We start from the raw sequence: 26,541 nt of genomic DNA, 5'->3' as shown, positions 1-26,541 counted from the left end.
AAGAGGGGCTGGAGGAAGGGCAGGCAGGTGGTCCCAGGCGTCCAGGGAGTCTGGACATGGGGCCACCCAGCAGCCGATGAGGGTGGTGATGGTGACCGTGGAAATCGCTAGTGGCTGCCCGTGTAAGGAAGCCCAAGCCCCTTCAATATAATCTCATACCAGCCCTCCGGGGCATCCACCTACAGGACTCCCCCTGGGCGGTCGTGCGGGGAAGTAAGTCCCAGAGGTGTGGGGAGGGTGGCCAGAGGGGACCCCAAGGGCGATCCCTCGGCTGCCCACCCAGGTCTGGTGGCATCTGTGTGTTCAGGGACCATGGGCCCATGGGCACCCCAAGGCTGTGCTGGGGGGTGGGCTGCCATGGGTGGATTTCGGGGGCCAGCCCATGCCCTTCTGCCTGCCCCTGAGGCCTGGACTCACACGCCGGGTGGGGCCCCCTGCTTGGCTGGGACTGGCGGCGCCAAAGGCCAACGCCTGGCTCTGGGAGAGCGTTTCTTGGAGCACCGAGAGGGTCTGGGCTGTTCACCTGGGCAGGACACAGAAGCTGGGGAGCTAGGGAGTGGTTTGTACAGGAGAGGACAACAGGGTCCCTGGACAGAGCCCCAGGCAGGGGAGCCGTGCAGATAGAGGCCCGCGGGCTGGGGGTGCCGGGAGGAGGCCAGACTCCCTGCCTCCCAGACCTGGCCCACCAGCCCTTCTTGGGAGCGGGGCGGGTTTCCGTTCCCGCAGCCCTTCCCGACGCAGCGGCGAGCAGACGCTGCTTCCTGCCGTCGCGGCAGGAGCTCTGCGAAATACCAGCTCCTCTTCGCGCCATTCTGGGGTTTTGTAGACAACACAGAGTCCAACGGGAAAAGTTCCGGGATTCTGGGTACCTAAGGGTGTGTCGTGCGGAGAGCTCTCCCAAACGAGGCGTACAGTGACGCTCACAACAACAAGGAGGTCGCTCGTCAGAGCACAGTTCCGACTCTGGCCACATCTGAAGGACTTGGGGAGGACTCCGGACGGGTGAGGTCATAGGCCTATAGGTCATAGGCCCTCTGGCCTATTTCCTTGGGCAGCAAACGTGTCCCCTGCCCAGGGGGATCCCCTCCAGGAATGGACAGGAGATGCCGGGAAGGGGGGCAGGGTCTCAGGGCTGGGGTACACACGTGTGGCCCGTAATTCCGAGGGTCTGCGACTGTGCATGGCCGGAGACTGAGGGCCTAAGGGCCAGCCTTCTGCGGACGCCGCCTTTGAGAGAGAGAATGCTCCCGGCGGGAAACCCCTGCCCTGAGATCAAGTATGCACAGCCATGGGGTCCCAGAAATCTCGCTGGGTCACCCCCCACCCCACCGTGCCCCTTGCACAGGTGGGCGCCCCCCGCTCAGACCTTCGCAACTGTGGGACGGGCTTCTTCCTCCGTGCGTGGCTGTGGCCTGCCCTCAGCCGGCACCCGGCTCACTCTCCAGCGTGGGCACGGGGCTGCTCTCTGTTTGTCCGTTTGGGGCTATAATGGAGGAGGCCTTTTTTTTTTTTAAAGATTTTCAAAATTTATTTGACAGAGAGAGGGAGAGAGAGCACAAGCAGGGGGAGCAGGAGAGGGAGAAGCAGGATCCCTGCTGATGTGGGGCTCAATCCCAGGACCCCGGGATTATGACCAGAGCAGAAGGCAGATGCTTCACCCCTGGGGACCCCAAGGGTCCTTTCTATCAACATTCGTGCGCCAGCGTTTTTGTGAACACGTGTCCGTGCCTCTGCTGGGCACAGCGCTGGCCGCTGGGCCATGTGCTCTCCTGCCCTGCGGTTCTCCAGAGTGGCTGTCCCAGCTCAAGGGCTGGGATGCCCTTCAGGACGGTGTCTGCTCGCCCCCCGCCCCTGGCCTTTCCCTGCAGACTTTAGAACGAACTTGTCAGTCTCCAGGAAGACAAGTTAGGGTTTTGGCTGGGGTCGCACTGACTCTACAGTAAGTTTGAGAGAACCACTGTGCTTTTAGCGGGGGTCTTCCAGCCGGGACCTGCCGTTTCCCCAGCTTAGTCCCTGACTGCTCTCGGCCGTGTTTCCCGCTCTTCCCGGGACAGCCCGTGTGCATCTAGCTACATACAGCTGGTGCTGACATTTTCAGTGCTTTGCAAACGGTATCATCAAACCATTTTTTTTTTAATTCTATACTGGCTTGTTACTTGTATATGGAAATAGGATTATCTGACGGTCATGCCTAATTTTTCATTCATTTGACCTCTTTATGTGGAGATTTGCTGTGGATGGAAGGGCGTCTCCTCCCATGGCTATGTGGCAACCCACCTGTGGGAGACCAACCATGCCGGCTAGGACGAGATTCTTTGGATTTTTCTATACCCCAACACTGATCTTCTGGGAATAATGATCCCAGTTCCTTTCAGGGCCTCGTACCTTCTAATTCTTCTGCCTGCTTGCCCCCCACACCTCCGCTCGATGCGGGCAGAAACCTGCCCTAATTCCTGGTCACGGGAGGCAGCTCATGATTTCGCTACGGCACCACAGGGTCACCTGTGGGTGGTTTGTGATAGGCTTCATTCAGGCGAGGGGAGTCCCTTTGAACCTTGCCCAAGGTGGTCTGGTCTCTGCCCCTGGGCCCTGACAGGGGATCCCCAGCCCCCTGGGATGTCCTCCCTGCCCGTGGAGACTGCTGTTGGGGGGGTTGGAGGGGGCTTGGGCCATTTGGTGTGGAAGCCCTGGGCAGGAGGAACGGGGGTCGCCTGCCCCTGCCCCTGCGGGACTTTGGCAGTAATAAGCCACGACTGCGAGTGTGAGTTTTGGCGAGTTTAGTGAGTCTTTGTAGTGAATTATTGGTCGTGGTGGCCCCAAACTTGCAGTGGGTGTCGGAGGTGGGGGGGGTGGTGTGGGCCTTTCCTAACCTACACTCGCGCGTTCAGTTTGCCGAGTACTTTGTCATGAACGGGGGTGGTGTGTCATCGAGGGGTTCTTCCCACCTGTTGGGATTTCCAGCTCTACCTTCATTTTCTTAACATTTGTTTGGTTTGGAATGTCGACCTTCTGGGTCCTGGAGCAACCCTGCTTTGGTTGTGCTTTACCTTCTTTTCTGCACATCATGGGACTTTGAGTTGCTGATACTGTCTGGTAGTTTCAAGGGTGGCAGTGAGAGCCAGCAGCCTGGGATTCCTCCTTCTGGCGTCCTTTCTGGGTGCTATCGTCACGGGTTATGCCATCCCCTTCGTTGAAAAGAGTTCCTTCTCTATTATCCAGAAACCTTTGTGTAGGGTCGCTGCTATTTCCTCCATGAGTCGTTTTAATACATTCCCGTTCTCCTGATCACTAACTTTCATGAATGAAATGATTGCTGTTTTTAGAAGTCCCAAAACTCCGATATCAGGATCACTTGTGAGCCCATTATCTGTACATTGTTTTGGGGGAGGGTGCCTTGTTTTTTCCCTTACTTTAGGTTTCATGTCCTGGTATGTCTGCTAATTTTTCTTTCTTCTTCTTCTTCTTTTTTTTTTAGAGATTATTTATTTACTTGACAGAGAGGAGAGAGAGAGACGAGAGAGGGAACACAAGCAGGAGCAGTGGGAGAATTTTTTTTTTAGGATCTTATTTTTATTTATTTCAGATTTATTTATTTAACAGGGAGATAGAGAGCACAAGTAGGCAGAGCAGCAGGCAGAGGGAGAGGGAGAAGCGGGCTTCCCAATCAAGCAGGGAGCCTGATGCGAGGCTCGATCCTGATCCACCAGGCGCCCTTAATTTTTCATTTTCTGGACATTTTGGGTGAAGGAGACTGGCGGCTCCCGAAGGCTGACCGCACACAGTATTTCTGACTTCGACCGTGCAACAGCAGGAGGCCCCATCCTGCACAGCGGGGACACACAGGGTCCTTGTCTCCCGGCTGAAGGCCCTTCTTCCAGGAAAGGGCATGTTCTCCCTTCCGCTCTGAACCCACGGAGTATCCTGCGTCCAGCTCCCACTGGCGTGCTCATCTTGCTGTCACGTGCAGACTGTCTGTGCACTAAGGAATTTTGTGTGGTGTATGGCTAGGGACCACCGTCCCCCCAGCTCTTCCATCGTTTGTCCCACGAACATTGACATTTGTGCGAGTCACAGACCATCGACCTCCCTCGCCCAGCACTGCAGGAGCCAAGGGGCCTTTCCACTTTTCCCTACCTCCACCCCGCCTGCTCTCCAAGCCCCACTCAGCACCTGCCCCTCCTCTGCCCAGTGTCCAGTGGGCTCCTGCCTGCCCCTCCCACCGTGTCACCTTCCCCCGGCCCAGGGCTCCTCCTCTTCAGCCCCTTCCCGTTGGTGTCCGCGCGTGGGCAGCCCGCCTCGCCCGAGGGCTCCTGACGCCACTTCCCACCCGGCTGGGCCGCAGCCCTCCGGCCCTCCGGTCAGGCCGCCCCAGCAAACCGAGTCGGGACTGTGCTGACGACCTCCTTCCACTGGAAACTCTTCTAGGAGACACGGCGCGGGGGGCTCGGCCGCTTGAGCGCCTGCCTTCAGCTCAGGTCATGATCCCAGGACCCTGGACGGAGCCCCGCCTCGCGCTCCCTGCCGGGGGAGAGCCGGCCGCCCCCCGCCCCCCGGCCGGCCGCCCCTCAAACAATCAATCCTACAGACTTCTGTGGACTTCTATGGCTTCGTCTCTTGCGTGCAAGCCGGGGACGCCCCTGTCCCGACCGCGGGCTGTCCGGGAGCTGCGGGCCCCTCCTCCCCTCCCCTGCAACCCACCGATCCGATCCCCCTCCATTCCCCTCCTAACGTCCCTGCCCCTCCCCACCAGCTCTCACTTCCACCCCGCAAAGTCCCTCTGTCCTCCCCTCCCCTCCAGCCCACGGGCCCCCCACTCCCAACTCCCCTCCTCACATCCCTCTCCCCTCCCCTTCCTTCCTCCCCCTCGAGCCCCTCCTTCCAGCGCACTGCTGCGAGGCCCCCGCGCTCCCTCCTCGCTTCCCAATCCTCTTCCGCCCCGCCCCGCCCCGCCCCGACCCCTGGCCCTGCGCAGGCGCGCTGGAGCCGCGCGCGGAGACCTGGGAACGGGAGGGGGCGGGGCGGTCAGGGCGCGGGCCCCAACGGCCGACGCGGCCGCGCGGGAACCGCGCGCCAGGCCCCGCCCGCGGTTTGAACCGGAGGCCCCGCCCCCGCGCTCGGCCAATCGGCGGGCGGGGTGGCCGGCGCCATGACGACCCTTTGTGGGCGCGGAGCGGCCCCGCCCCGCCCCGCCCCGCGCGCCCCCGCCCCTCCCTCGGCGGCGGGCGCGGGCGCGGGCGTAGACGGCGGCGGCGGCCAGGTGAGCGCCCCGGTGCGCGCGGCGGGCTTTGTGCGGCGGCGGGCGGGCCTGGGCGCGCGGGGGCCGGGGACGCGGCGAGGGAGGGGCGCGGCGCGGGGCGGCCGGCCCGGCGGGTGCTCGGGCGGCCGGGGCGAACTCGGGCTGCCGGGCGCCGAATGCAGCGCACAGCGGGGCCTGGCCCCGGGCTGCCTGCGCGCTGCGGGCTCCTTGGGGCGGGGCCGCGGCTGCGGGCGGCCCCCCCGCCTGCGGCCCGGGTCGGCGACGGCCCCGCCGGTCGGGGTGTGCGGCGCGGACCGGACGGCCCGCACTGCCCCCCCGCGCCCTCCCCTGCCTTCCGCGGGGACCTGGTCTGCCTTCCGGACGCCGAGCGCGGGCTGCGCCCCGGGTGCTTCGGCGAAGCGGGGTGTAGCCGGTAGCGGACGCCTTCCACGGCGGACCCCCGGGGCACGTTGCTCGGGCACCCGGGAGGGCCGACTTCACTCTGGCTCCGTCCCTTCCGCTGCGTCGGAGGGGAAGGTTACGGGCGCTCTGCGGTGCCCCCCGTGCTGTCCAGGCCCGGCTTCCCTGCAGCGGGCCGGGGAGCCCCGGGGAGCGCACGGTGGCGGCCCTGGGTGGTCTCCCCCCGCCCGCCGGCCGTGCAGTCCAACTGCAGCTGCCCCGGGCCGCGGAGGCGGACATCGGGCAGTGCGGGCGGGAGGATCCCTAGAGCTGGCCGCTGAACCGCCTCCCGCGGACGTCCTGTGCCCTGTGGCCCCAACACTCCGCCGTGCGGGACGGGACCGGCGTGGCTCAGAGAAGTATCCCAGCCTCTCCCAGACGCCGGCGGCCAGCTTCGCTCCCCGTTGTCCGCAGAGCACGGTCCCCGGGAAGAGAGAGCTCCCCGGTCACAGCTTGCTGGGGGACGCCGGGTCCAAGTGGAGCGGGTCCCAGCTCTGGTCCCTCTTCTGGTGGCCCTCGCCTTGCCTGCACAGGACGTTAACTGTTGTTTAAAAAGAAGAGGAGAAAAGAAGTTCTGCTTGCAAGATGAGGTTTAATGTCTCAGACACGTCCTGTGCAGGACTTCGTTTTCGAGTTCTGCCCTGTTTTACAACTGAAGCTGAAACTCAGGATGAAAAGTCGGTGATGACCTCCTTCTAGAAAGAATGCCGGGTTTTATCTTGGAAAGAGGGCTACGAGGTTTTTTTCAGTTTCCTGAGGGAAGGGGTTTCCAGGCAGAGAAAGTTTGTGTATTTCATTCCAAGTGTCAAAAGTACCTGGAATGCTTTTTCAAAATTATTTTTTTAGTAATCGCTTAAGGAAAAGTTCAGACAGTGAAGAGGAGGCCGCCCCCGTGGGCTGCGGAGCACCCTTCTTGGGACTTTGGCGGCCTTGCTCTGTCTTCCCGCTTTCCTTTGATGGGGTATTTCAAAGACAGTCTGAGCGTGTGACAGGAACTGAGAGTTCGCGTTGATTTGCCTGAAAACCTGTCACGAGCATGCTTGGTGGCAGCCGACGATCGCAGTGACGGGTCAGCTCAGAGCTGAGTCCGTCTCCCGCTCTTCAAGCTCTTCTGCTGGAGTCGGTGGTGCTGGCCAGAGCCTGTGAGAGCAGCTGCAGGAAAGGGAGAGACCGCTTGCCATGAACTGCGGGGAGTCTGCCAGGCCAGGGTCCCCTTTGTTTTGGGGGCACCCTGATGGGACAGGCACAGTGCCCTTCCCTGGCTCCACCCACCACATGGGACCCTCAGTCCTTCTGTCTTCCCCCGTTTTCTCTGTATGGTCAGCCGGTGGTCTGGAGGCTGCTGTGCTCTGACCCAGGGCTGAACACTGCATGGCCTGCTTGTCCACTGACATCGGGGGGTTTTGAGCAAAATACCATGACCCATGAGGAGCTGATGGGACTGAACTCAGCAAGCCCTTCTGGCTGGCTGTGGAGTGGACGGAGGTATGTAATACCTGACGCTCTCATTACCCAGAACTGCGTGGTGGGTCAGGCGCTGCAGTTAGACAGCCTGGGAAGTGGGAGGTCCTGTGTGCTGTGTTCGAAGGGTCAAGCACCCAGGCCACTGTCCTGGGCTGCCCAAGGAGCTGTGCTTGGAGGGGTCTGTGTGCCCACTTCCGCCGCCTTCAGAACCGTCCGTACTCTGTGCTGACTTTGTCCCAAATACAATCGTCTGAGGAGAGGGATCCTCATTGGCCACCGTGATCCTCCCTCAGCCTGACCCATCACCCCGACGTGGCTCTGGTGACAGCTCGTCAGCTCGTGTCATTGGATGTGCTGCCCTTGAGCTACCCCTCCTCAGGTCCTAAGTCTGCCAGCATTCTCTCGTACGGAGTGCAACAGAAATTAACAGTTGCTCAGGAACATTTGAAGGGCGTAATTAGAGTGGCTTTGAGCGCATACTTGTGCTGGCGTGCTGAAGGAGATCCAGGCACGTGGCAGCAAGTGGGAGGCAATATCTAAAATGGTTCAGACTTAAACTAGTGTGGTAGCCTCCCCCCACACCAACTTCTTCATGTATTTTTCTTTATAATGAAAGTGTCACCTCATACAATGCAGTGAGCACTTAGTAGTGGTGCAGTCCAGTGGCTCTGTGAACACCGTGCTCCTGTCGGGATAGGTGAATTTCCATCATCCTGGAGAGTTCTCGCCAACCCTGCTCCTCTGCTGGTGACATTCTGCTATTTTAGGACTTAGGTTAGCCTCACCTCTTCCAGCAGTGGATGTAAATGAAAGCCTGTGGTACCTGTTTCTTCGTTCATGCTTCATACGAAGGCTTGTCCGTGTTGTCGCACAGCTCCGTGTTTATTTTGTTGCTGGTTAGTATTCCACTGTCAGACACACCACAGTTTACCTGTTTGACTTGCTTATTTTGAATCTGAAAATAATGTTTATATCCGGCGTGGCCAGACAGGTTCATGGCAGGGAACTGGAGGATGGAGCTGGGATAATGGCTAACATGGAGGGGAACTTACCAGCAAATGTGAAAAAATCCATAGAGAAACCTGGTGCAGGGTGAACTGATGGCGCCTTCTTAGAAAGCGGCTTGATGTGTCTCACTCACGTGCCTTACAGATGCTCCTGCCTCTGCCCTGGTCGAAACTGGTGGAAGGGAGTCAAGTACTGCCAGTGTCAGCATGCAGAGTCAGAAGCCAGCTTCACTGTAGTGGGGAGGTCGTGAGTGGTGTGTATGCACGGAATGAGGCTCAGTCCTTGTCGTGTCTTCATAGCTGAGGGTCACCGCAAGGCTGTCGGAAGTGACGGTCAGCTCTTGCGTGCCCTGGGAGATGTGGTAAGACAAGCAGAGCTGGCAGCGAGTTCTCATGCACAGAGAAGAAAGCCTGCTTAGGGAGATGCTAGGAAGAACCTGCGTCATAACTGGTTCTCTGTGGGGTGGCCCCTGGTGATTTTTGTCTTGCACTTTCTGATGCTCTTCCCCATTATGTATAGTAAGCTATGGAAACAAAGGCAACCGCGGGAGAAGAGCAAAGGCTGTTTATTGGAAGCAGCTGCAGCTGCAGAGTGGGCCACCTCCTGGCTTGCAGAATGACACTTGGGGACAGGCGAGTGGCAGCACTGCCGACTGGAACCGGCTTTCAGGGCCCCCGATGGGGGCTGCGGGCTGGAGGAGTGAGCAGCCCTTGTGGTTTTGTGGGCAGCACGTTTGGATTTTTCTAGGAAGTGGGGACAAATATTAGGGTAGCCGTTGGTTATTGAGGCCCTGTCCCTTGGGGGTGACTGTTACAGACATCATCGACTTCTGGGGCTGTCATGGAGATAGAAGTCTGACTTCTCCTCTGTGTTAACCTTAACAATGAATCTCAGTTATTTTACTAGCAAAAATGGATTTGGGAATAACAGGTGTAAAAAATGAGTAAAAGGACACCGTTTAGAACGGCGTCAGGAGACTTGGAGGGGCAGCGCCCACGCCACGCCACTCGCAGACCACTGCACATCCACCAGGAAGACATCCTTGGCCCATGGACACTGTTACCATCCCCGCGGGAGAAGGGAAGGTTTCCTCCTGCCCTGGCAACAGCTCGGCCAATGAGAGGCCGTCCCGGTCCAGCCAAGGGGAGGAGTCTCAGCTCAGCCAATGGGAAGCCTCTATACTTTGATCTTCTAGTTTAGTCCAATGACGTTGCATTTACAGAAGTCCCCTGCGCCCTCCTCCCCAACCTCCGCTTCTGCGTCGCGGCCGGGACTGGGGGCGTGGTCAGCCGCGCGGCCAGTGGCTCCGTTAGTCCCGGAGCGCCGGTCGGCTGGTGAGGTGGCCGGCAGCGTGCTCCCGGGGGATGGGGCGGGCACGCTGCGGCAGGACCGGCCGGACCGTGGGCGCACCCAGCCGGAGCGAGCGGGGGCGGGGGTCGCTTTCCCGCGGGAGGTCGCGGGGCCTGTGGCGGGCAGTGGGCGCTGCCGGCTCCCGGTAACTTGTCCGTCTCAGCGAGGCCTCCGTTACGGGCCGTGGCCGGTGGCTGCGGGAAGCTGGCCGGTCCCCTGCACCGTCCGGCCCTCGCGGCGGGCGTTCGCGGCCGCCCTCTGCGTGTGTCCCGCCGCTGCCGTGGGCTCCGCGGGCTGTGGCTGCCCCTGAGTCAGCGTCGCTGCCGGAGGCCCCCACGGACCGGCCACTCGCAGACTCGGGTGTTGGGCCTTCCGAGGAGGGGGCGGCGGGCCCGGGGGCTGCGTGCTCGGTGCAGCGTCCCGGGGCCGGGGGTCTCGCTGCGCCCAGTGGCTCCGGCACCGCTGACCGCCCTGGCCACGCAGGGCTCGCGGGGGCGGGCCCTGCGTCGTTGTGGTGGCCCCTCGGGCTTCTTTACGCCGTCTGAGTGAGCTTGGTTGGGCCGCGGGTCACCCGGAGTTGGAGTTTCAGATCTGGTTGAAAAAAGGTACTAAAAGACCAAGAAGCAAAGTGACGTGCCACAGAGGAGCCCTGGAGGCTGACTTTCTCCCCAGCACGGGTCTCTTCCCGTTTGACGTGACCTCACCGTGACCCTCAGTATATCCCCAGTTCTCAGCAAGGGACTTTGACACGAGTACTGAAGCAAAAGGCTTCTGGAAAAGTCGCATTTGCAGCCAAAACAATTGAGTGAAATCTTTTTCACGTATTTTGGTGGTAAACCCTTTCATTTATTTATTCAGTAATAGTCCATGCGTGTGTGGCGGTCCCGGGAGAAGCGGCCGGTGGTCTCGGGCTGCAGAGTGGCCAAGTCAGACCTGTTTGCTGTTCTGGGGAAAGTCGTCGGGGAGGGAGTCCGCTCCCGCCACTGATTTCACAGATGCACAGGCCACCGCAAGGAGACCGTCTGGAGGTACGCGTGCCTCCCCGGTGTCGGCATGTGAGTCAGATGCACAGACACACACGTCCCCTGTGCAACTCACAGCTGAGTGAGACCCTGTGTGCATACGGGGCTCTGTGCCGTCACAGCGCCTGCGTGGCTTCGTGGACGCACTCACCCACATCAGATCTAGGTCATCTTAGAATGTTCCAGAAATGTAGTGTGTACCTTGTGCAACAGTTTGAGATTGGCTTTCTCACTCAGCATAATTCCTCTAAGACCCCTCCAGGTGTGGGTCTCTAGGGCACGCTGCCCTCCCACTGTGAGGCATTGTGCGGCTGGTGCCCCACGTGTGTCAGACACTCCCTGGTGCTGGGCTGTTTCCCTGGGTCGTCAGAGCTGCTACGAACATTCTTGTGCAGGTTTTGGTATAAATGTTGGCTTTCATTTCTTTAGGATAAATGCCCCCAAAGTCCCTTAATTTTTAAAATTTCTAAAAAAGTTAAATGTATGGGGGTGAGGTCTATGACATCAAAAGGATACCCTGGGGACAGGGGCTGGCAGGAGTGAGTCCTCAGAGGGGCTTCTGGCAGGGGTGCAGAACTCTGGGGCCCTGAGTGCAGAAAGCACAGGCGCCCTCCCTGCACCCCCCCACCCCCATTCTCTGGGAGCCCCTGCAGCAGTCACAGCCACTGGACTGCTTTTTCTAAAATGGGGGGGGGAGTCTAAAAATTTGCAAATTTAAAAGATCTAACCCTCTTTATGAATAACTCAGATTAATTATTTGAAATAAGGGCACCTGGGTAGCTCAGTTAGTGAAGCGTCTGCCTTTGGCTCAGGTCATGATCTCAGGGTCCTGGGATGGGGTCACACATCGGCCTCCCTGCTCGTTGGGGAGTCTGCTTCTCCCTCTGCCTGCTGCTGCCGCTGTTCCTGCTAACTCTCTCTGTGTCAAATAAAATCTCTAAAAGAAAGTTACTTGAAATAAAAACATTTAGCTACTTTATGAACTTGAGAAGAGAGAGACTTGATGCATATGACTTACCTTTGTTTTAGAAGGGGTGGTCCTCACACGCTGCTGGTGGTGTGCCCTGAGAGCCGGCTCCATAGCCCTCCAGGTGCCTGGCCAGGTGGTGCAGATACCAAGTCGGGGCCCTAGACCCTTCCTGCTCTGCTTTGTGATTCTCCAGAGACCTCTCAACCTAGAATCAGTTCAGAAGAACAGTTGCTCATATTTTGGCTTCTGAGAGCAGAGTTCTGGTGAGCCTGCTATGTGGTATGAGACCGGTGCCCACCCAGAGCCTCTAGGTGCGTCCTAACCTGCCCCGAGGTGTCTGGGCCTCCAGGTTGGAATGGTGGCTGGCCTTGGAGGCCCCACCTGTGCCCAGGGAGGCCGAGTTCCAGCTGTACTTGGAGGAAGTAGAGACACGGTTGTCCAGGGAATCAGCCCTGGTGTCGTTCCTCCCCCAGCCCTCTACAGCTGAGGGTGCTGCCAGGGCCCTGGGTTATGAAGGCTTGAGTCTTCTGGACTCAAGGGGCCCATTTCAGCAGGGCTGTGGAAGCCCTGAGGGGACAGGGGCTGCCTATGGCTGGGACCCACCATCGTCAGCTTGGGCACAGGTGGGTGGCAGCAGGCAGGCCAGCAACTGTCCCGCTTCCCCCACACACTCCCTTTGTGGGCACCAATGCCCAGAATTTGGGTGTATCATGAGTGTGTTTCCCGTATTTGTAGCCCACTTATTTCTTCCGATGGAGACGGGGCGGGGGGCTTGGGGTGTTGTGTGGTGGTTTAGAGCTCCCTCGTGAATCAGAGCCCTCCCTCCAGAAGCTGGGGCCCCATGTCCCCCGGGACCAGACTGTCCCTGTCCCAAGCCCGTCTTTGACAGTTGCAGACTGAGTCTCGGGGCAGGGTCTTCTGGGGACTCTGGAATGTGCTAAATGGCATCCTCCTTGCTTTCCACAGGGCATGATGTTTGCACGAGGGTTAAAGAGAAAAAATGCCGAGGAGCCGGAGGACGTGGAAGGCTGCCCGGCAGGTGCCCAGGCCATGCCCTCCTACAGCCTACAGCGCCAATCACTCTTGGACATGTCCCTGGTCAAACTGCAGTTGTGCCACATGCTGGTGGAGCCCAACCTCTGCCGCTCAGTCCTCATAGCCAACACAGTGCGGCAGATCCAGGAGGAGATGACCCGGGATGGGACCTGGCGCGTGGTGGCACCACAGGCAGCAGGGCGGGTGCCGCTGGACCGCCTCGTCTCCACTGACATCCTGTGCCGCTCTGTGCGGGAGCAGGAGGGAGAGTGCCCCGCCCCTGACATGGGAGACGGCCAACCAGACCTGGTCCCCGGACTGGCCGTGGCGCCCGCGGCACAGGCACCGAGGAGCCCGCAGAGCAGCCTCTGGGAAGGGGACGGCTCTCGAGAGAGCAGAGGGGGCTTTCAGAAGTCCCTGGATCAGATCTTTGAAACGCTGGAGAGCAAAACCTCAGGTTCCGTGGAAGAGCTGTTTGCAGATGTGGACAGCTCCTACTACGACCTGGACGCCGTGCTGACGGGGATGGTGGGCAGCACCTCGTCGGGCCCCAGCAGCGGGCTCCAGGCCTTCGCCTCCACCACCACCTCGCCTCCCAGTTCCAGCTGCAGGTCAGATCTGGGCGAGCTGGACCACGCCGTGGAGATCCTTGTGGAGACCTGAGCAGGCAGCTGTGCCCTGATGGGACACGTCATGGATGGATTCCTAAGGCATCCAGAGTGCTTGGCCTGTGATGCTCGCTGCCCTGCATCTGCTGGCTCAGCGCCTGGCTTGTCTGTGATGAGGAGAACGTTCCAGAACAGCATCCGGTTGGCCTGTCCCCTTTCTCCCCGAGGGGGCTGGGCAGTTTTCCTTCAGGCTGGTCGTCTGGGCCAGTCTGACCTCCCGCTGGCCCTGGGCATCTGCCCCCTCTGTCCTGCTGCCGCTCTGTGGAGGGCTTGAGTCACCGGCTCTGTATCCAGCCTGGTTTTAAATTTAGATAGGTGAACTTTTTTAAATTAAGTTTTATATGTTTTGGGCAATATTTTGTTGTAAGATATATTTTTTAAACTTTTTATACTTTTATCTTTTTAGATTTTTTCAGCTATTTTCTTAAAAGTCTATTTTTTCTATAAACATTTTCTGCTGCTACATTAGAAACTTACAACCTAAACACTTGCAGTTGGTGTATTTCTTTTTTTAAGGTTTAAATAAGGACTTTTTTTTACAGTAAGCTTCACTCCATGTGGTGTACTTAGATCATGAATTTCCACGTGGCGTTGGTGTGAACCTTCTGTCCTGTGACAGGGCACCTTGCACAGCCCCGTCTTCTGTTCTTGAGTGTCATGACCAGATCTGCTGTGCCAGCCCTGTCTTCGTTAGAGTTACGTGGGGATTTCTGAAGCTTTTATTTATGCCTATTTATATGTATATGTTGGAGGTGAAGGTCAGATCCTGTCTACCGGAAGATCGGAAGATCACAGCCACCCCAGGTGTCTCCGGCGGTGCCTTCAGAGGATCTGACTCTCGGGGCCCTTCTTGTATAGTTTTCCCAGCACAAGGGGCCTCTCCCTGGAAGAAGCTGCCCTCCAGTGTCCCTCACCACTGTAGAGGGTCCCCAGCTTGTATGAACATTAATCAAGGGAAACCTCACTAAAATGGAGTGGGGAGGCCCAAACTGGGGGCCCTCACTTTGTCCCACTGGACATCAAGGATTGTCAGTCACAGACCCAGCAGAAGAATCCTTAACAGGAAAGACTCAGTTTCGGGCCCCACCAGAAAAGGTGCACATTGCCTCCCCCACCAGGAAGTACCAGCCCCAGTGCCGCAAGCCAGAGACAAGCCCTCATCACCCAGGACTCCTGCTTCTCTCCAGTGGGCTTCCATTCCAAACAGGACTTCCAGCTTCCTCCTTTCTCCGTAATAATGCTCCTCTCGTTTGTTTGTTGGACTTGCCTGTGGTTCTGCCCTAGCACGTTGCAATTCTGTCATACTGAATAGGCCCATTTTACTGGTGAAAAGGTCAACACTAACGTGGCCACTGGGCGGGCGTGCTCGGAGGCCGCCACATGCCAGAGTGTGTGGACAGGGCACTGGACTGGAGAAGGCCCACACTTGCCCTGTGACACTGGTGCTGGGACAGAACTGAGAGGTTAAGTCTAGGATTAAATCTGGACACTTGACCCATATGACTTCTTAATCCTGAGGGTGGTTGATGGTGGGGTTGGTGGAGCAGTGCCACTGAAGTGAACTTTGGGGTACCTGCCGTGCTCCCTGTGACCCTGCCCTGGACACTGGGAACACCCACACCTTTTTTAGGTTTTTCACAGGTTTATAAGTAAGCCTGCACTCTCTGCCGGCCCTGCCCAGCTCCTGCTTCTCCTGTTTTTTCTTCTTTACCCAGCCCTTAGCCAAAACACTGTTTTCTTTCCTGCATAAGACCTTTCTCTGCTATCAGCCATGTACACATTACTTAATTAAAAATTACCCAGCAAACAAAATGGATATGTGTTATCGGCTACAGCGGAGCCCTCGAGCCCATCTATTTCCCTGGGTCAGTTCAGCGAGCTTCTCCGTTTCCCTTGGATGTGTCATATCGGCATTTGGCCCCCCACACTGGCTTCAACGTTCAGCCCTCGCTCCCTGCCCCAGTTCTGGGGCTGGAGGGAGGGACGGTGCCATCGGAGGAGCCCGTGGCAGGCTGAGCCTTGCACCGCCTGCCTCCTCGGGTTCTGAGCGCCCTTTCTCGTGGGAAGTAAGGTCCACGTGCTCCAGTAAGCAAGAGCCCTGAAGCGGTGTGCAAAACCGGTGAAAGGACTGACTCCTCGTTTGGAACGGTGCCAGGAGGCCGGCGAGGCCAGCGCTCATGCCACGCCACTCGCTGACCACTGCAGATCCACCGGGAAGACACCTCCCCTGCCCACGGGCACTTACCGTCCCAGCGGGAGGAAGGAAGGTTTCCTCCTGCCCTGGCAACAGCTCGGCCAATGAGGGGCCGGCCCGGCCCAGCCAATGAGGGGCCGGCCCGGCCCAGCCAATGAGGGGCCGGCCCGGCCCAGCCAATGAGGGGCCGGCCCGGCCCAGCCAATGAGGGGCCGGCCCGGCCCAGCCAATGAGGGGCCGGCCCGGCCCAGCCAATGAGGGGCCGGCCCGGCCCAGCCAATGAGGGGCCGGCCCGGCCCAGCCAATGAGGGGCCGGCCCGGCCCAGCCAATGAGAGGCCTCTATACTTTGAGCTTCGTTCACTCCAATAGACAATCCGTGTCGTGCCCCGCCCCGGCGGCCGCGGCACACGTCGGAGCGAGGCCTCTGGCGGGCCGGAGGCGAGGGGCCGGCGGCCGGGGTTGGATCTGACCTGGCCGCGCCGGACTCCGCCGTCCGGGCGCCTGCGTCCGCGCCGCCAGGGCCGCAGCCCTCCTCCTGCTGCCCTTCGGGCGGGGAGCTCTGCGGTCCCGCGCTCTGCGCACGGGAGCGGCTGGAGGGCAGCGGTCTGGGCCGCGCGTGTGCAGCTCCTGCCAGTGCGCTCCAGCCCGAGGGACTTGGGGTACGCCCGCTGCCCGCCGTCTCGGCAGGTGGCTCAAAGGGCAGGCGGGGCCCCGCGGTGACCCCGAGCCTGGGGGAAGGGAAGCAGCTTGGCGGGGTGGAGCGGACAGCCGGCCTGTGAAGGATTCCACCCCCCCCACCGGCCTGGCAGCCCTGAAGGCCACACAGCGTGGCCTCGGCGGGCTCGCGGGCTGGAGCGGGGTTCTCCCTCGGGACAGCGTGGAGGCCTGTGAGGCGGTGGCGGCTCAGAGTGCTGCCGTCCTGGAGCCTGTGGCATTTGCCTTCCTCAATCCTTGGAAACGGTTTCCTTTCTCATTCCGTTCTGCTTTTGTGGCTAATTTTGTACTTGTAGGTTTGCAGTCTCTTGGGAAAAAAGCCCCAGATGCATACACCCTGCGGGCCAGCGCCGCACAGGAGCACAAGAGCCGTCTGCTGCCGGGGTGCGGCCCCGGGCTTGCCCGACAGAGCAGTGTGGCCTCTACCTGCACAGGCCTTGTCCTCCCTGGAGCACCGCACCTACACGGAGGCCACCATCCACACGCCCGTGCCCTCCTGGTCCCTGCTGGGCATGTGAGCGCTGCGGAGCTGAGCCCAGCCGGGGAGCCGGGGTCTGAGGAAGGCCGCAGCTGCTGGCCAGGCACTGGGCGCAAGGAGGTGCTACTCCATGGTGGTTTCACCTATTGGTTGGCAATGCCCCAGGGCTGGGAACAGGGCAGAGGCCAGGCTGTGCTTCCCACCCCTGCCCCTGGGCGGAGGTGGGGGGGGAGGGTTCTGTCCTGGAAGACAGCCTCCAGGAGGCCTCTGGCTGGGATCTTGCTCTTTCCTTCCTAGGCTACTGGCCTGAGAGCATCATCAGCACTAGGTCAGCAGAGACAGGACAGCCCCCTCCTGGGGAGGGCAAACCAAGGAGGGGAGCCTGGGTCCACAGTGGCCCTGAGCAGCTGCTGGGCACCCAGTCCGTGACCTGTGCCCTGTTGCACCCTTGTTCTGGGGGTGCCTCTCTGCCTGCGTCCCGGGATCCACCTGCCTCAGGGCCAGGGCTGGGGCAAGGCCAGGGCCTGGCCGGGTTCTTCAGCCAGCACCCGCCTGCCCGAAGCCCAGGCCTCGCAGTGAGGACCAGGTTGAAAGTGAGCTCCCCACCCTGTGGCTCTGCAGTGGGGGCCCATCCAGTGGGATGGGGAAGGCTCCCTGGGAGTCTTTGGTTGGCATGTGTGCGCATGTGCGTGCACGTGTGTGTGGCTGTTGGACGAGGCACATAGAGGGTGATTTCCCGGGGGTGGCTTAGGGTTTGCTTGTGTGTTATTGGACTGCTATTCATGTCCCCCAAATCCACATGCTGGGACCTGATTTCAGGTGTGCTGGTGTGAGGAGGGGGCCCCTGGGATGTGTCCTCGTGATGGGCTCGGGCCCCTGCCAGAGGAGATGGGACAGCTTGCTTCCTGGCTGCCCTCTGCCACGTAGGCACACAGTGAACCAGGAGAGGCTCACGGGGACTCCCCGACTCCCCGGCTCCCGCGCTGGGGAGGAGCTTGTCCGAGCCTCCTGCGTGGTGGTGCGCTGTGCCGGCGGCTGGAGGCTGCTGAGACACAGCGTCCCCTCCGGCACCCGCCCCCTCCCGTGGGCCGCCCCACTCGCACCATCCGAGTTTCAGAAGCCACCTGCTGCGGGAGCTTGGTGCTCAGAGCCCTGGGTTCAGCCCCAGGTCATCCTTGCAGACAGACCTGGTGGCCCGTTTTGAGGGGCTCTGATGATGGGGAAGGGTCCACTGAGACCGTACCCACTGCCCGCCCCCCCCCCAGCCATGGGGCTTGTGCCCTTGCCACAGGCCAGCCCAGGGTGGGGGGCGATGACTGTCAGGGAGGGCACTTCAGCCCCAGAGAAAGGTATTCCTGGGACACTCTAGATCCCGGAGGTTGGCCCCCGCCTCTGTGCCTGCTGCCAGTGGTGGCCGGTTGCAAGCAGGTTTTTTTTCCTTAAAGAAGCTTAAAGCAGGTCTGAGATAGGGAGACATTTCACCTGTAAATACACACGAAACTTCAGGACCGCAGTCCCGTGTCGCGGTTAGAAAACGAACCCTAATTCCTTCCCACTGGGCAACACGGGGTCATACCTGTCCCCGCTGTCTTTCCCTGTGACTTTGTCAGCAGGGAGGCCCGGGCCCTGGCTCCCGTCTTCACCCGCTGCCCGTGCTGGCTTCTGCTGTCCCCTTTGTGCTCTTCTACTTTCTCTGAACCTAAATCTCTTTCTTCCCTGCAGACAACAAGCCTTGCTCATGGTCTTCCACTGGCCTAGTTCCCAGTGCAGGCCACAGCTCTCCCTCCTGGATGCTCCGTGTGGGCGCTGCGCTTCCTAAGTGTCCCGCCTGCGTCCTTTCAGCATCTCTGCATCCTCCCCGCAGGGCTGGGCACTGGACGAGGCCTCCGGCCTGCAGGTGCCAGGGGCCAGAATGCCTGCAGGCGGCCCCTGCGTCTGAACCGAACCGGCCGGGCGTGTGGAGCGCTGCGTGTCCGCTCCAGGCCGGGCTCCCGCGGGGTCAGGGCGCAGGTCTGCTCCTCCGGTCTTCTTCCCACGGGTCCTGGCGCTGTCCCCGGGTCCCGGGCACTCTGTCCTGTGTCTGCTCCCTCTGTCTGTCCGTTTGCGTCCTGCTCGGATGGTTTCGTGGACCCGTGGGTGCTCACGGACTGCTCCTCTGCTGGCCAGGTTTGCCGTCAGGCCCTTCTCCAGAAGAGCTCGCGGTCGGGGTGGCAGGGCCTGCTTTGGGTGTTGCCATTTTGTTCTTTTCTGTAACTTCCGAGTCTCCCACACGTGCACCGCTTTCCCACCAGACCCTCCCCAGCTCTACCGGCACCCTTTCACGGTCTGGGACCTGCAGCATTGGGGCCATCTCTGCCTCTGCTCCTGGGGTTCTCGCACTTTCGTGGTCCTGCGCTGTCTCACTGTCCGCTAAGTACCCACCAGCCGTGGGGCTGGGGCTCGGTCCCACTGCTGCTCCCAGAGGCCTCCCGTGTCTGGGGGAGCACTGGCCGGGCTCTGGACATCAGCCCGCCTTGCAGAGCTTGGCCGCCGGGTTTGTAGACCACTGGAGGCTCCCCTACCCCCATTCTAGGTCCCTGCACCATGCCTTGGCCTGGAGTGCCCAGGGCAAGGGCCTTGCTGCCCTATGGAGCCTCTAGAGCGGGCAGCAGGAACCCCGAGCGGGGGCGGGGGGGCTCTCACTTCTCCAGCCCACTTCTGAGAGAGGCTGGCTCTACTTGGGGATTTTCTGTCAGCCTTCCCTCCTTACAGCCCATTCTGAGCGCTCAGCGAGGACCCAGAGCTGGACAAGGGGTCCCTGGGGCCCTGCCCCTCCCGCTCTGCCCCGGGGGCACTGAGTTCAACTAATGTAGTTTCCTTGGCATCCTCAGCTCCAAGATGGCTCTGAACCCCGACTTTGTAGTGGATGGGCCGCATTCTGGCGGGCACAGTCGGAGGGGGCCACCCAGCGTTCACTCTCCCCGTTTGGAAGGCCCCTCCTTGAGCACCTGGCCAGACACCGGACACAGCATCTGAGCCAGATTTGATGTCTGCTTGGACACGGACTGAGGGACAGGGACAGCCCTGGCCTCTGGCTTGGGGAACAGAGCTGGGGCGCTGGGCTGGCCAGAGGTCAGGAGAGGGGTCAGCCGCAGGGGAGTTCCATGTGTGTCCCAGAGGGAATCTGGGGGAGGAGGCAGAGCACAGAACAGCCTGTTTTGAGTTCTAGTCTGACTTTAGCCACAGGCTGGGAAATGATGGCACGTCCCAGCGGGTCTCTGCTGGTGGGGTTCCTGGAGACCCAGGGCAGAGGCTGCCTTCTGGAGAAAGCAGGTGGTGGAACAGCAGTTTCCAAATTTTCCCTCTCTCTAGCTGAAAATGAAAAATGAGGGCAGATTTCCCAAACCTGCAGCACGAAAGAAACATGATCACCCCTTCCCATGAGCCTCAAAGACCACTGCAGCCTGGAGAGGCAGGGGCACCCTTCTCCCCGTGACGGGCGACATCTGCTGGTCACTGTGTCCCCACCGCGGTCACTGTCTGGGTCTGACTCCAGGATGGATGGAGCTGGCCTGAGGCAGGACAGGCGCTCCAGCAGAGGGATGGGGCGGGACGGGGCAGCATGGGGCATGAGGAGCCTGCAACCGCCACGCTGCTGACAACGGTCCCCACAAAGCAGATGAGCCGGCGAGAACACCGCCTGGTCCAGGCCATTTTATTAAATAAAATTTTACAAAAGTCAGTGTCTTCGCCAGAACCAGAAAAAGCCTGCTGGGAGTCAGAGGGGAGGGCTGGACACAGAGAGCGGCCCCCGGATGCATGCTGGTGCAGGGAAGGGCTCCCAGGGCCTTGGCGTCCCCCTGCCCTAGGTGTGACAGTAATGTGCTCTGAACCCCGAGCGTGTGGACGCCTGCCTCCTGCGGACAGTCCCAGCTGACAGCCAGGCCAGCCCGGTGTGCCCCCGGTGGCCACAGGCAGCCAGGCCTGGATCCCTCCCCAGGTGGCTGCAGGGGCCAGCAGCACCTGCACCGGGTGCGGGGCCACCAGAGCCACCTTGGTTCACGTCAGGCTGGGGCGGAGCTCCTGGAGACCCGGGGCACCCCCTTCCTATTGAGACCGGCTCTGCTGAAGGACCCGCTCTTCTAAAGGGGTCAGACCCCAAGGTGCACCAGCGGGCATGCATGGCTTCCTGCGTGGCGTCCCCAGAAACACGCCCACAGAATGGTTCTGGTTTCCAGCACCAAACCAAGCCGGTAAGAAAACGTATAATTCCTCATAAAAATACAAAGTTCTCCTGTTTTAGCAAACGTCACTATTAAACAAGGTCATTTTTAGGTTACGTGGATTGAACATCTTCTTTTTCTGCGGAATTGTGACGTACTGCCCGTTTCTGGGTAAGGGGGTCTTCAGAAAGACACTGCAGGCAGCTCTGCTGCCCCCCTGTCTGCCGCCAGACGTCCCGGGGAGCTGACGGGAAAGGAAGGGCATGGCATGGTCAGCGCCACCACCAGTCCCTGAGGCTGGCTTGCTGCCCCCGCTGCTCGGCCCGTGCGGCCTCCTCCCCTCCCACCGTCATGCGGTCAACACAGAGATGCATGGGACAGAGCAGACAGCTCTGTGGCTTCCCCCAGGGCTAAGCGGGCACCACGCTGGGAGGACGGCTGTGCCGTGTGCCCAGGGCCATGCAGGCCTCCCCATCCCTAAGTGACCCTATGACCCTGGCCTGAGGGCCTAGGTGGGGTCCCAGGACCCGTCTGGCTCGCGTCTGCAGTGTCCACGGACTTCCACCTACCAGCTGCTGCGCACATTTCATTGTCTTGCTGATCTAAGATGGTCCCTGCCTGTACTTCTAGAAGTTCCCACCTCCTGCTCTGTGGGGTTTCCCATAGAGCAGAGGGACCAGCATGCCTGGAGATGGCCCTGGCCCTGGCCGGATGACAGGCAGCCCACACTGCCCACACCAACCATCAGAGCACACCCTGGTGGTGGACGCCCCCCGGTGCCACTACGTTCCTGGGGCAGGGGTACAGGCAGAGCGAACCCCACCTGTGCTCCAGGTCCCGGGGAGAACAGGCCCCTCCAGACTGGGCACTGCTCCCCACAATACCTGGCCATGAGGGGCAGGTGCCCCCACTCCCAGGAAACACTGTGCCCTGTCCTCAGAAGAGGATACCTGCCCCTCACGTGCGCTTCTCTGCCGCTCACCCCGCCTGCCTGCTCCCTGCAGCCCCTCCTGCAGGACCCACTGGTCACCCATGACAGCTGCTCACATCCCAGCACCTGGTGGTGCCCTGCCTGCCCCGGACGGCAGCAGCGCTCCTTTCTCCAGAGTCTGTGGGACTCAGGGAACAGGTGTCAGCACACAGATCCGTGTGGCCAGCACAGCCGAGGCGTCTCCCAGGGGTGGGTGGGTATGACTCACCTTGGTCTGGATCCGGGCTCCACAGGGCTGCAGAGAGAAGGCAGGCACGCCCAGGTCTTCAGACTGTTTGACGTCAGAACATTCCAAAATGTGACCCAGGTCTCCAGAAGGGTTCTAGTGAGACAAGCCACTGTCACCCGCCAGGAAGGAAGATAAAGGACCGCTTTCTCTGCATTTGCCTTGTGAACCCAGACCCCTCCGGCACATCCTACTGTTAAACAGCAATGTGCTCATGACTCGGTGTCCACACGGTCGGGCAGCCGGCTGGTCCCCATCCTCCGGTCACCCGGCTCACGGCCATCCCTGCCCTCCAGACCCGCAGGGCCCTCCACCTCCTCAAGTCTGCCCCCCACCTCAGGGTGAGCCGTGCTCCCCAGCCTGGCTGTGCCGAGCTGGCCCACCTCCCGCCTCCTGTCCAAGCTGCCTGTCCCCTTTTCCATCCTCCTAGCTGTTTTTCTGGCACAAACACAAAGGCAGGGCAGCCTCGTCAGGCCCCTCTGGCTCCTTCCACTCCTCACGTCCCTCCCGGCTGGCCCCGGGTGACCCCTCGGCCCAGGCACAGCCATCCCAAAACCCCACCATCATGAAGGCCTGCCAGCCCCTTTTAGGTTTTCCATGTTTGAAACTTTCCATGATAGCAACAAACAGAAAAGGGTCTTTGTCGACTTGACGGCTGACAGCCTGCTCTGCATACAATCTGCATTTTCTCTTGTAACCCCTGGCTGGCCTCTCACCAATGCCTCCTGTGCCGGCTCTGCTGCTTCCCACCTCAAGCACAGGGGACCCACCTGGTGGCTGACCTCACACCCCCCCCCCCGCACCTGCTGCTCCTCGCAGGGCCCACTCCTCCTCCCTCCCCTGCACTCCACGGGGAGCCCTGCCTGCCCCACAAGCTGCCTCGGCCCCTCCCTCACCACGCAGAGGGCGGCGCTGCACTCGGACGTCTGCCGGCCTGCCCCGACCAGACCCTGCCTGCGTTGCCTCATCCCCCCAGCCCCCCGCAATGCGGTCCATGTAGGCGGCTCCCGTGGCCCCGGGGTGTCGGCAAAGTCTCTGCAGAGCCCCCAGGGGCGTCTGGCTCACCTTCTGAGCAGCATCTATTCCGAGAACAAGGAACAGGTTCTCCTGGCAGCGAGACCCGCTCCAGAGGCTGCGAGAGGCTGACGCGCCGTCTGTGCTCTGCAGGGCTCTCCAGAGTCTGCGGGACTCGGAGCTGAACAGAGACCCATTCGTGAACGGCTGAGCGGGAAGCCTTCCAGACAGACACCGAGACCTGCCCCAGGGGCTGTGAGGACAGAGTTCTCCCTTCCAGGTCGGCTGACGTGTTGCTGCCCCATGAGTACCCTGGCACTCCCACCCTCCTCCCCGGGCACCGCCTGGCTCATCGGAGCGGCCGAGCGGCTCCTCCAGGGGCAGACCCTCCCTGAGGCCCGGTACTTTGCGGTTTTGTTCCTGATGGTCTCGGGGACCACGAGCTGCACCGGGGGCCACAAGGACACTCGGAAACTAGGAGCAGGGCAATGCTTAGGGGATGACCACTGGGTGTCTGTCATGCACCGTCCACAGCTACAAGCCACCCCCCACCAGCCACGTGCCACCAGAGCAGCTAGCGAGGCTCCTACGAGGGAAGGGAGGGTGTGCACAGGAGGGGGCCATGCTAAGTGCCCACAGCATTTATTTGCAAGTCGTCTTCATGTTTTCACACCCTGAAGTCACAGCCACCTCCCGTCACACCACAGTGTCCAGCCCTGCTGGACCTGACGGCCAGGACCACCTGTGTCTCCGAGTGTCTGAGGCTCCTGCTGCCACCAGAGGCCCTTCCACCTGCCTGCTGGTCCGGGCCACACCTTGGGGAAGCGCCATATCCAGAGAGCCCTCTGGGCCACGGTGGTGACAGCCTTCCGGGGTTCAGGCCTCTGTCCCCCAGGCCCCTGCTGGGGGGGGTTCCCTGGCTTGGACCCCAGCAGTAGCCCTGCCTGGACCCAAGGCCAGAGCCCAGAAGGGCAGTCTGCAGAACTCCCTGACAAAGAGAACACGGGTCAGGGAGGCCAGCTCACCTCCCCCTCCTGTGGCCTGGGCCCCGCCGACCTCAAGCTGACCGCGCCGGCACCCCCAACTGAGCTGCGCCTGTTCTGCCAGAGCCCAGTGAAGGCGCGTCGGAGAACGCGGCCATCTGCGCGCCTGCGTCTGTGGTTTCCCAGACAACGAGCCCCGGGGACCACCTGCCTTGCTGGCAGCAGCAGATGCGCTCAGGCTGGCTGGCCCTGTGGGTTCAGACTGTCCCTCGGGGGCACTGGTATGTTTCTCTGTGGCTGAGGATCAGGGAGTCCAGTCCCCCGGGACCAACACTCGCACGGAGACACCAGGAGCTGGTGCCCCTGGTCTCCCTTGCTCCAGGTGAACACGCTCTGAGGGCAACCGTGGCCAGAGCACCAACCCATGCCGCCCGGTCCTTCCGTGAGGACCCCACTACACCAAGGTTGTGGGGTCTTCGGGACAGACAGGCTCTCTCTAAAAGGCCACTTGGTCAACCGAAGTACAAACTCAGACTTGCTAAGAACCCAAGTTCATTACCACAGCTGCCGTCCAGATTCCCAGCCGGGCGCTTCTAAGATGTGGTTCAAGGGGGAGATGCCCTCAGTTGCCTGGGGGACTGGTGTGTCCTGAAAAACAAACGGGAACACATCCTCGGAGCTGTGTGGAGGCTGGAGGAAGAGAGAAATGCACGTCAGGTCACCTCGCTGCCGGCAAGGGGCAGATGACACGTGCAGACGATCGCGCCCTCACAGCTGCCGTAGCGTGGCTCACTCGCTCCCCAAAATCTCTGCTCTGCACGCTCCGATGGGAAGCCCGGAGCGTGGCAGGAAGGCTTCGGGCACGGCACTCATAAGCTTTGTCGGGGACACATGAGAGAGCGGCACCTGATAAAAACATTAGTGTTTCCCGTGTGTCAGCCAGCTGGGAAGGCTATCCACACGGCAGTCAAGGAGGCCTTTCCTGGGCGGAGACCTGAGGTCGGAAGGTCGGGAGTTAGTGTGAAGTGCCGGAGTGAGGGCTGTCCGAAGCCTGGCAGGAAGTGACAGAAGTGCAAACCAGGAGGGGAGGGCGGGTGTGCAAGCTGGCAGGGCGGGAGCCCCGAGAGCTGCTGGAGGCATGCGTGTGTGCGGCATATATGCACGTCAGTGTGGGGCTATTTTCTGTCATCACCTAGTGTCTCTTGCAAGTTCACATCATGGTCAGATTGTTCCCTGATCTGTTATTCCCACAGTCCTGTTTTCACAACAAGCGCACTCGCGGAGCGGACAGTGTGGAGAGCGCCTCCCGCCAGGGGTCCAGGGCACACGGACGGGTTCAGGAAGCAAACGTTCATCCCCAGAACCAGTAAACCCTTTCCTCTCATCCCTTCCTCTGACTCCTTCTGTTCTCATGGTGTTTGGGGGCTTGGGGGTGAGCCCTTGGGAAGAGACGGCAGAGAAACAGGAGCAAGGGGAAGAAGAGGAAAGAGAGAGGCATCAGATGCGTCACTGCGCGTCTGTGCAAGAGGCGGACGGGCCAAGAAGGGCGGTGCGGAGACGATGGGGACGGGCTGGACTCTCCTGGCCAACTCCAGTGCCCGGTCGTGACACCAGGCTGGAAGGGACTCTACAGGGTGAGGCTTTCTGAGTAAGGAGGGTGACAATTTGGACCAAAAGCTCCTTCCCAGTGTGCCCTGAAGGGAGCAGGGAAAGTGGGCTGGCGCAGGGAGCGCTGGGCACACCAGCACCCGCTCCTGAGTGGCCCCCCCGGCGTGGTCCAGCCTCCCTCCCTGGCTCACGAGGGCAGGACAGCCAGCCGCACAGGCCGGGACGGGGCCAGGACAGAAGCAGACCCCCTCCCGGGCCAGCCCACCGAAGCGGAGGTCTGCTGCAGAAATACCTCACGAGGTGCGCTGCCCGCGGCTCCTGGCACCCCAGGCCCGCGCTGGGCAGGCTGGCGAGCACCGCGCTCCTTTTGGGTAGAAGCCACTGTCTGCCGCTGAGGACGCGGGGGTCTCTCCGGGCGCTCAAAGTTTGGGGAGAACTGCTCAGACTGGACCGAAGCGTCCCGAAAGCCTTCAAACTCCCCCCAGGCGCTGCCGGGCTCCGCTGGGTCCGGGCCTCCGGCCGGGCAGGGAGAAGGGCCCTCGCGCGCCCAGGAGAGGCGCTCCCCGGAGAGCCGCTGCGCGCCTGCCCCTGCCCGCCCCCCAGGCGCCCTGCTCGCGCCGCGCTCTTCAGAAGCGGGGCGCAGGGAGACGTCGCCTGCTCCCGCCGCGGGGTCGCTCGGGCTCCCGCGGGGAGGGGGCGCCTGGCCGGGCGCGGCGTCCCGCTGCCGCTGGCCCTGCATGTCGGACGGAGCCGCCGGGGCTGCACGGGGCGCGGGCGCGGGGCTGAGAGCAGCCCGGGGCGGGGGTCCCCGCGAGGGCCCGGCCTGCGCCCCGGGCCCGCACCCACCGCGGCTCGCTGGAGCAGCGCGCGCCGCCGTCCCCACGCCCGCCCGTTGCCCGGCAACGGAGCGCGCCGGCC

The 26,541-nt window shown here is 61.2% G+C and overlaps 3 protein-coding genes across 8 annotated transcripts; 2 read left to right on the top strand and 1 right to left on the bottom strand.

Annotated features, from left to right (window-relative positions):
• The first annotated feature begins 5,205 nt into the window (after positions 1–5,205).
• On the top strand, positions 5,206–15,019 carry CDCA4 (cell division cycle associated 4). Of its 6 annotated transcripts, none has more exons than XM_047738291.1 (2): positions 5,206–5,257; positions 12,476–15,019. In XM_047738291.1, the coding sequence occupies exon 2, from the start codon at positions 12,479–12,481 to the stop codon at positions 13,205–13,207; it is 729 nt and encodes a 242-aa protein (XP_047594247.1). In that variant the 5' UTR covers positions 5,206–5,257; positions 12,476–12,478; the 3' UTR covers positions 13,208–15,019. The 6 variants fall into 6 exon arrangements, with proteins under 6 accessions (XP_047594247.1, XP_047594248.1, XP_047594251.1 ...); XM_047738292.1 differs by lacking the exon at positions 5,206–5,257 and adding an exon at positions 7,043–7,180; XM_047738295.1 differs by lacking the exon at positions 5,206–5,257 and adding an exon at positions 7,231–7,538.
• Positions 8,436–10,494, top strand: LOC125104549 (collagen alpha-2(I) chain-like). Its single transcript, XM_047737106.1, has 3 exons — positions 8,436–8,528; positions 9,368–9,467; positions 9,507–10,494. Exons 1-3 carry the CDS (start codon positions 8,436–8,438, stop codon positions 10,064–10,066), a joined length of 753 nt encoding a protein of 250 aa, XP_047593062.1. The 3' UTR covers positions 10,067–10,494.
• Positions 15,020–20,267: 5,248 nt separating the features above from the next.
• On the bottom strand, positions 20,268–26,541 carry CLBA1 (clathrin binding box of aftiphilin containing 1). The gene is made up of 5 exons (XM_047738979.1): positions 25,916–26,541; positions 24,575–24,705; positions 23,084–23,213; positions 22,001–22,114; positions 20,268–21,045 (listed from the first exon to the last, which is right to left on the bottom strand). The coding sequence occupies exons 1-5, from the start codon at positions 26,360–26,362 to the stop codon at positions 20,878–20,880; spliced, it is 990 nt and encodes a 329-aa protein (XP_047594935.1). The 5' UTR covers positions 26,363–26,541; the 3' UTR covers positions 20,268–20,877.

The sequence above is a fragment of the Lutra lutra genome, chromosome 7 (assembly GCF_902655055.1).
Source record: "Lutra lutra chromosome 7, mLutLut1.2, whole genome shotgun sequence".
NCBI lineage: Eukaryota > Metazoa > Chordata > Mammalia > Carnivora > Mustelidae > Lutra > Lutra lutra.
Note: the sequence above shows the minus strand (reverse complement) of the source record. Positions and strands in the feature narration are given on the sequence as shown.